This window comes from Babylonia areolata, chromosome 25 (assembly GCF_041734735.1).
Source record: "Babylonia areolata isolate BAREFJ2019XMU chromosome 25, ASM4173473v1, whole genome shotgun sequence".
Classification (NCBI taxonomy): Eukaryota; Metazoa; Mollusca; class Gastropoda; order Neogastropoda; family Buccinidae; genus Babylonia; species Babylonia areolata.
The window spans coordinates 27249979-27259739 of NC_134900.1; the positions used below are offsets into that span (position 1 = coordinate 27249979).

At 48.8% G+C, this 9761-nt stretch overlaps 1 protein-coding gene across 1 annotated transcript in view; it reads left to right on the forward strand.

Moving 5' to 3' along the window:
- LOC143299571 (uncharacterized) overlaps positions 1-9270 on the forward strand; it is a 180703-nt gene extending 171433 nt beyond the window's left edge. The window contains exon 2 of the mRNA XM_076612855.1: positions 8746-9270. Coding sequence (XP_076468970.1) covers positions 8746-9270 — 525 coding nt within the window. The remainder of the gene's footprint in view (positions 1-8745) is intronic.
- The last annotated feature ends 491 nt before the right edge of the window (positions 9271-9761 follow it).

The following is a 9761-nucleotide window of genomic DNA, read 5'->3' on the forward strand; positions in this document are numbered from 1 at the left end:
TACATTGTAGGTTTTGGCGCTTTTCTGCAGTTGTAGCTTGTGTCCATTTTTACTTAACCCCTTGACACCCGCCGACGGGTAATTGTCGTCGTCCGTGACGGGTTGTCAACCCACTGAGATCATACAGAGCGGTCTGGCCAGGATACCGCTCATCATTGTTTATTTTGAAGTTTTTTCCAAACGTTTATTCAGAAAGAAAAAAAATCCCACCATTTTGAAAGGTACATACACAAAAAAAAATTGCCATTCAAACCCGTGCTACACTGATCTCAGTACACCAAGGAACAGCGGTCAATATGTTAATGATTATGCTTCCAGAAAAATTCAGTTTTGACTTTCGCGATCGCAAACCTGTTACTACAGTATTGCATTGATTTCGTCTTCTTGTATGGCTGCACATTTTCGCCTGAACCTTGTTAGAAAGATGAGAAGAGGGTGGCAAACGTATGGCGATTTATCAGTCGTCAAAAACTGTGCGGTGTGCGTTTTCAATGCAGGGAAATCAAATTTCGCTAGTGAAATCACACTGTGTTGTGAGAATTTTAGATCGTGTGGTCATGCGCTCTTTATTGACCTGTAGAGAAGATCGCCAGACATTACAAAAAGAAGAGAGAGAGACAGAGACAGAGAGAGACAGAGACACGTCGCAACTACAACAGTAACAACTACAACAACAGCAGCAGCAACAACAGCAACAACAACAACTACTACTACTACTACTACCACTTCAACAACAACAACAACAACTGCAATACAATAACTACAACAATTACAAACAAACAAACAAAACAAAACCAAAAAGAAAAAACGCTGAAAATAAAAGACTGCCATATTTAGAATGAACCACTATGCCCTAACCAATGGGAGCATAAGCTTAATGAAGTCTTTTTGTTTGTACCGAGTGTGTGTGTGTGTGTGTGTGTGTGTGTGTGTGTGTGTGTGTGTGTGTGTGTGTTTACTTTCCTCAGAAACACGTCAAGTAAGAATCTCACACACACACACACACACACACACACACACACACACACACACACACACACACACACACACACACACACACACACACACACCCACACACACACACACTGCCCCGCTCCCCCACATTCAAAAAGTGTAGCTTATCCATCACTGCAGATTTATATTAAAAAAAAAAACAAAAAAACAACAACAACAAAACCAAAAAAACCGGACTTAGTATTGAAGTAAGCTGATCCTGGACATTATTGTACAGCTTTTGAGGCTCAGGGATCGTTTATAAGCAATTACGCCATTATAAGCAATACGCCAGTTTCCATAACGTTTCAATGCTGCAAACTCTTGTAAGATTTCGTTGCTGTAGTTAGTTTGTTTCATTTCAGAAGAAGGGAGGAGTATAGCTCTCTTACAAACAAACAAACAAACAAAAACAAAAAAAAAAACACCTCCTCACCGTTATAAGCAATACGCCAGTTTCCATAACGTTTCAATGCTGCAAACTCTTGTAAGATTTCGTTGCTGTAGTTAGTTTGTTTCATTTCAGAAGAAGGGAGGAGTATAGCTCTCTTGAATTAACCAAGATCTCCTGTCCAGAAATGTCAAAGCCATCGAAAGAACAAGCCTCATAAAAAACGTTTCGTTCCTTTATTTATTATTTTATAGTCTGTTCGTCTAAGATGATGATATTAGACTGAAAATAAATGATATTATTATTATTATTATTATTATTATTTGGATTATTATCATTCCTATCATAATGATGATTGTTAGTATTAATTAGAAATCGACATTTATGTATATTCGAATGAGAAGGGGAGGCGGTTGAGGTGGGACGGAGGGGGGTGGGGCAAGGGGGAGGGAACTAAGAAAGGAAGAGACAGACAGACAGACAGACAGAGAGACAGACAGAGAACAGAATGTGGAAAAGATAGAGTACAAAATTTAAAATGGAGAGGGTGAGTGTCAGTGACTGGAGAAAGAAAAAACATAATATTGGAAGGGTGTGTGTGACAAGCGGGACGGGGGGGAAGCGGGATTGGGACAACAACAACAACAAAAAAATGGAGGGTCGTGCATAATAACAGTAATCATGATAATGATAATGATACTCATAATAATCATTTATACAGCTTTTTGAGGCTTACGGCAGACCATACGCGAAGGAAGTGACGAAGCCTGAATGGGGGTTGTCATGTTGGCGGGTTAGGTGGTGACTTGTCAGTTGTGAGTTGTTTCGCCAGTGGCGTGCGCGACCTCGTCCTCTCTCCACGTGGCCCGGCCCCCATGTACCTGTGGGCCGGTGATGAGTCACCACCGTGTGTGTGGTGGTGGCGCTCTCTGTGGAACTATCCCTTATATTAACCGTTCCGCGTTGTCACTGAGGGAGGAGGAGGAGGGGTGGGGGTGGGGAAGGGAGGTGGGGGGTTCTGTGGGGTGGGGTGGGATGGGGTGGGGTGGGGGAGATAAGAGAGATACAGAGATATTTATACACTTGAGAGAGTGAGAGAGAAGGGAGGGGAGGGTGGGGGGAGAGGTTGTTGGTAAGGGGAGAGGGGAGATATAGCTATAATGTATCGAGAGTGAAAGATGTGTAGAGAGTGAAAGAGGTGGAGAGAGAGAAAGAGGGAGGGAGAGAGAGAGTGAGAGAGGTGGAGAGAGAGAGAGAGGTGGAGAGAGAGAGAGAAAGGGGGGGGGAGGGAGAGGTTGGGAAGGGGATCAGGGGAGGTACAGTTGTATATAATAAGAGAGAGAGAGAGAGGGAAAGAGACTGAGATAGGGAGGGAGGGAGGGAGGGAGAGAGAGAGAAACAGGGGGGAGGGGAGATACAGATATACATATACATATATATATATATATATATATATATATATATAGTGAGGAGAGAAAGGGGGAGGGAGAGAGATATACCTAGAGAGAGACAGAGAAAGGAGAGAGAGAAGGAAGGGAGAGGTAGAGGGAAAGGTGGGAGAGAAGGAGTGTGTGTTGGGGGAGAGAGGGGGGGGGGCGTGGGGGCGAAAGAGACGAGATAGACAGAAAGGATTAAGGGGGGGAAGGAAGGAAGGAAGGACATGGTTGAAGGAGGGGAGAGAGCGAGAGAAGATCACATGGAGGGATGGATGGATGGAGAGGAAGAGACTGATTGACAGATTAATTGATTTGGTTGATCGAGAGATTTTTTTTTTACTGGCCACATATGATATAGAGAGGACGTACCCACAGACAGACAGACAGACACACAGACACAGACACACACACACACGCGCGCGCGCGCACACACACACACACACACACACACACACACACATACAAAACACTACACAACTCAACACTTCCTCCTCCTCCCCCACCCTCACCCCTTTCCCCCCTCCACCCCACTCACCCCTCCCCCACCCACACACACTCACCCATCCCCCTGCCTCCATCATAGCACGCTCCACTGGTGACGTTGTGTGATTGCTCATTCACTTTCCTCCTCCTCCTCCTCCTCCTCCTCCATCCTCCCCTCTTCCTCACATCCCCCCCCCCTACCCCCACCCCACCCCCCACCTCCTGTCCACCTGTCACCCTTATCCTGCTGATGGCAAGTGGGGGGAACGTGGGTGTGTGGGTGTGGGGGGGGGGGCGTGGGGGGGTGTCCTCTCTTCCATCCTTCCCTTCCACCCTCTTCCGTCCCGTCTCTTCCATCCCAGTCCCACCACCATCACCATCCTCCTCCTCCTTCTCCCCCTCCCCTTCCCTTCCCCTTCAATCGGTATCGTTCCGCCGCCCTCCACGCCCGCCATCCATTCTTCTATATAACTAATCATGTCCTGCAGCAGTTCAGTCTGTTGGGAAACTGACAAGGTCGATCTCGCACGGTAGTGGAAGGTTGTGTCGGTGTCGGACTCATGTGTGTGTCTGTGTGTGTGTGTGTGTGTGTGTGTGTGTGTGTGGAGAAAGAGGGAGAGGAAGAGAGATAGGGAGAGGGGGAGAGAGAGAGGGAGAGAGGGAGGGAGAGAGAGAGAGGGAGAGTTATGAGAGAGTGAGTGAGAGAGAGAGAAAGAGAGAGATCATTGTGAGAGAGGGAGAAAGAGAGTTATGAAAGAGAGAATAAGAGAGAGGGGGGGAGGAAGGAGTGTGTGTGTGTGTGTGTGTGTGTGTGTGTGTGTGTGTGTGTGTGTGTGTGCGTGAGTGAGAGAGAGAGAGAGAGAGAGAGAGAGAGATTCTGTGTAAGCCTTTGTTTTTTCTCTTGGAAGATGGGAAACTTACACGTGTGAAGAATATAATTACTGCTTCTTCATCACTGTCAGTTTGTTTTTTTTAAGATGTGCCCTTTTCTATTTGCCATGGGGATGCCTTTTTCAAGTTTATGTTTGGCCCCGTTTTGATGTTGTTGTCATATTGTTTTCTCATGAATGTTATGATGCTGCGGGCATTTGCGAAATCGTTTAGCTGCGCTTGTAATCCAGTCACTCTTTCTATTAATTTGTGTTCCCATCTCCACGGTATATACCCAAAGTATATGGATGGGGATTCAACAACTTGAGCAGTTTCACCAGAGATGCCTACGAAAGATCCTCGGCATAAAGTGGCAAGACAGGGTCTCCAACCTCCAGGTCCTAGAGAGGAGCGGCCTGCCCAGCATCGAAAGCCTGCTGATCCAGTGCCAGCTACGCTGGACAGGACACGTTGTCTGCATGACAGACAGCAGGATCCCGAAGATACTTTTGTGTGGCCAGCTGAAGGAAGGCCACCGTGAACTTGGAAGACCCTGCAAGCGCTTCAAGAACACCTTGAAGACAAACCTCAAAGCCTGTGACATAGACATGGCTTCCTGGCAAACTGATGTCCTTGACCGCTCTCGCTGGAGGATGCTGTGCTCTAGTGGCATAAAGACGTTTGAAAACAAGAGAACGCTGGCCATGAAGGAGAAGCGTGAGCGAAGGAAGCAGGGCTCAACTTGTGGAGACGTTTTCCCTTGCAACACCTGCGGGAAGTGCTGCGCATCCAGAATCGGCCTCTTCTCCCATATTATGAGGACACACACCGACAGATAAGCCTGCCTGCCTACTCATCCGTCGGTCCGACCGGAGACTCCATCGTATGTATCGGGATTGGAATAGATTGTTTCCTTGACTGTCGTTGCAAAGAAACCGAAAGAGTTGTGACTGGGCTAAAGGAACCGTTTTTGTGAGCAATGTGAAATAATTATAGCTACGTGTTCATCCACGTCATGTATGGTATGGCTTTCCTTGGAAGGTACTTGCTCTTTCTGGGAAACGAGTACCTAAACTAATAACGGGGTGTAGGCCACAGTTTTCCATATCAAGTTAACACTATTAACTAAAGGAATAATAAAGGAAAAGAAGACAAAAAAAAAATCCCCTGGAAAGACTCATGTACATGCTGGGTATGTTCTTGTTTCCATAGCCCACCGAACGCTGTACATGAAATTACGGGATCTTTAACGTGCGTGTTTGATCTTCTGCATGCGTGTACACCACACTAAGGGGGGGTTCAGGCACTAGCAGGTCTACACATTTGTTGGTTGACCTGGGGAGATCGGAAAAATCTCCACCATTTATCTACCCAGGACTACGGAAGTCCAACGCTTTAACCACTCGGCTGTTGAGCCACGTCAAGATACAGGTTTAACTCACTCAGTACGGCCAGTCCTCTCTTCTCCTCAACACAGACCCCTCGGATTTCCAGTGGGTGTCTGAATGACCCAACCTTTAGCTTCCGTCGTCAGAATTGTGGTATTCTTTGTCAACATTCACGTCTTCAGTATAAGAGCCTTCCGCTTGCAATATTTTGATGATGGTAATTGGGGTGAAACGCTGTTAACGTCGTCTCTTTCGCCGTTCGTATGGAAAGAGTTAAATGGTTCTTGAAAGGTTTCCATAAGACGGATCAAGTTCAGTGTGAAAGTTTCCTTCTTTTTTTTCTTTTCTTTTCTTTTCTCCAAAACCCCATTACCTTTTGCCTTTAATGAGGGACCACACCGCCTTTATGTGCTCAACACCTGAAACGGAATCTTCTTCATCTCCCTCATCCAACGGTCCATCTCCCCATCCTCATCTCTCTGTCTAGTCGGTCTTTCTGTCTGTCTGTCTCTCTTTGTATCTCTCTCTCTCTCTCTCTCTCTCTCTCTCTCTTTAGAAACAAGTCTATCTTTGGTTAATGACGCATGATTACACACCAATCTGCACATCTATCTTTTGTCTTTTTCTTCTTCTTTCTGTTCCTCTCTCTCTCTCTCTCTCTCTCTCTCTGCCTCAATCTGTCTCTCCTTTCTCTCTTTTCTACCCTTTGTTTGCTTTTACATATATTGGCGCTGTTCTTTATAATGGATGTTAACACGGAAGTCCCCCCCTCCCCCTTACCCCTGTTGTCACGGGCAGAAAGGCCAAAGCAATAAACCATTCAGACTTCAGACTCAGACTTCTCTCTCTCTCTCCCTCTCTCCCTCCCTCTCTCTCTCCCTCTCTCTCTCTCTCCCTCTCTCTCTCTGTCTGATTGTCTCTGTCTGTCTATCTCTATCTCTGTCTCTCTCTGTGTCTCTCTGTCTCTGTCTCTATGTCTGTCTGTCTGTCTGTCTGTCTCTGTCTCTCTCTCTCTCTCTCTCTCTCTCTGTCTCTCTCTCTCTAGCCCATTACACGTTCAATTGCACCGTGGTCCTTTCAACCTGTTTGCTGGCAAAGTGATGGCGGGCTCGTGCACGGTCCGATGGATTTCATTTCATTTAAAGCTTCCTTCTTCACTCTCCACCCAGCGTTGGGTGTGTGTGTGTGTGTGCACTTCGCCCTCCGCCGCCGCCGCCCAGCCCCTCCCCTCTCCCGGTCCCCCCCGCTCCCCCCCCCAACCCCTGCTTCCTCCTCTTACCTCCCTTTCCATTTCCTCCAATTCCAGCTGGGTTTTTTTTTTTTTTTTTTTTTTTTTTACCCGTGCTGTCCACCTCATTCCCCCCTTCCACACCTCTCTCTATCTTTGTCTCCTCTTTCTCTCTCTCTCTCTCTCTCTCTCTCTCTCTCTATCTATCTCCCCCCTCTCTCTCTCCCCTCCTTCATCCCTCTCTCTCCCCTCCTCTCTCTCCCCCTCTTTCCCCTTCTCTTCCCCCTCTCTCCGCTCTCTCTCAGTCCCCCTACTCCCCCCTCTCTCCCCCCTCTCCGTCTTCCCCACTACTTTCTCTCCTCATCTCTCTCTCTCCCCCTCTCTCTCTCCCCTCTCTCTCTCTCCCCCTCTCTCTCTCTCCCTCTCTCTCTCCCCCTCTCTCTCCCGCCACTCCCACCCCTCCCCGCTTTCTTTCCCCATCTCTCTCTCCCCCCCTCTCTCTCCATTTTCTCTATCACTCTCCCCTTTCCCTCCCCCTCTCTCCCCCTCTGCACTCTCTCTCTCTGTCCCACCTCTTTCTTTCTCTCTCCCCCTCTCTCTCCCTCCCCCTCTCTCGCGCTCTCCCTCACCCTCTAACTCTCCGCTCTCTCTCAGTCTTCCTTATCCCCTCTCTCTGTTCTCCCTCTCTCTTTCTCTCCCCCCTCCCTCTGTCTCCTTCCCACCCAGCCCCCCCCCCCCCCGTCTCTCTCTTCCCCTCTCTCAGCCCCAGCGTCCCCGAGTCTCGGTGACTTGGGGGAGTGTATTAATAATTCACTTTTTTTTTGTCTCTCTCCTTTCCGGAGTATGTTGTGCCTCGGCGGAGGAGCTTTGAGTGAAAGCTTGTTTTTTTGTGCGTGTGTGTGTGTGTGTGTGTGTGTGTGTGTGTGTGTGTGGGCGAGGTGTGTGTGTGTGTGTGTGTGTGTGTGTGTGTGTGTGTGTGTGTGTGTGGGCGAGGTGTGTGTGTGCGTGCGTGTGTGTGTGTGTGTGTTTGCTTGGGTTTGGGTGGATTGGTGTATGAGTACGTCTACGTGTGGTTTTGTGTGTGAGAAACAGAAACAGACAGTGAGACACGCGCAGGCGCACTACGAGAGACAGACAGACAGACAGAGATAGACAGAGATAGACAGACAGAAAAAGAGAGAGAAAGAGAGAGGAGAGAGAGAGAGGTTTACAATTGGGCCAACAGCAAAGTGAGAGCTGTATGATCAATGGTTTCTCCATTGCAATTTACAGCTTAGTCTTTAGTGAAGGACAATGACTCTCTCAAACTAGGAAGCAAAATTGCTCTGGCTCTTTGTGCTGCAGCCTCGGGGGGGGGGGGGGGGGGGGGGGAGCCAACTTAGTTGGTCTTTGGGAACGATCCCAACGCCGAGACTGTCCTAAACCTTGGGCAAGACACTCTCTCCACTATAATCAAATTCTATCCCTGAACATTTCGGGACAGCAGTTTGCTTCCTCTGCTGCTGTTCTGATGATGGTCATGGTTCAGACACGACTGACTCTCATACATCATAGGATAGTCAGTCGTGTTCGACTAGAACCATCAGAACAGCAGCATAGGAGGCAACTGCTGTTCCGACTATTTGGGCTAGAATTTGATTATCGTGGAGAGTGTCTTGCCCAAGTTACATCCCCACTCTCTCGGCCAAGAGGGTTTTCGGATAGTCGGCGTTGGGATGGTTCCCAAAGGCCAACTAGCCCACAAGGCTGCAGCACGAAGAGCCAGTGCAATTTTGCCTCCTAGTTTGAGAGTCATAGTCCTTCACAAAAAGACTAAGCTGTAAATGGTTTCCCACTGACTGGAGAAACCATTGATAATACAGCTCTCACTTTGCTGTTGGCCCAAATGTAAACTTATGTCAATCTGTGATATAAGCCGAACATACATCATACACGTGTGTTTGATGACCCCCCCAGGTGAACGGGCAGGACCTGTCCCAGTCCAGCCATGACGAGGCGGTAGAAGTCTTCCGCACAGCCACGGAACCCATCATCGTGGAAGTCCTCCGACGCGTCGGCAAGTCCGGCGGCGGCGGCGGTAACGGCAACGGCAGTGCTGCCGGCAACGGGAGTTCCGGCGGCGGCTCCACTTCCAGACCCGCGTCCGCTAGAAGCGGGGGAGGATCCAAACCTCCGCCGCACCCCTCCTCCCCCTCCGCCTCTCCCTCGTCATCGCCATCTCCCGCTGTCAAGCCTACCAGGCCAGGTGGTGGAGGTGGTGGTGGTGGTGGTGTGTCGCCTTCGTCGCCTCCTCCTCCGCTTCCTCCGTCGTCGTCGCCGTCGTCATTGGCGGCGGCGTTGTTGTCGCCGTCTTCGTTGTCGTCGTCGTCGTCGGCGTGCACGATGGTGTCGATAGCGACTCAGACGGAGGAGGAGTTCTACTGCTACAACCGGCCGCCCACCCCGCCTGCCGGGTTCTACCCGATGAGTTTTAGTGGGTGAGTGTTGTGTGTGTGGGGTGGGGTGTTTGGGGGGTTTGGCTTTGGTGGGTGTTGGTTGGTTTGTTGGTTGTATTGTTGGTGGGTGTTGTTGGTTGTATTGTTGGTGGGTGTTGGTTGTATTGTTGGTGGGTGTTGGTTGTATTGTTGGTGGGTGTTGGTTGTATTGTTGGTGGGTGTTGTTGGTTGTATTGTTGGTGGGTGTTGTTGGTTGTATTGTTGGTGGGTGTTGTTGGTTGTATTGTTGGTGGGTGTTGGTTGTATTGTTGGTGGGTGTTGGTTGTATTGTTGGTGGGTGTTGTTGGTTGTATTGTTGGTGGGTGTTGTTGGTTGTATTGTTGGTGGGTGATGTTGGTTGTATTGTTGGTGGGTGATGTTGGTTGTATTGTTGGTGGGTGATGTTGGTTGTATTGTTGGTGGGTGTTGTTGGTTGTATTGTTGGTGGGTGTTGTTTGGTTGTATTGTTGGTGGGTGTTGGTTGTATTGTTGGTGGGT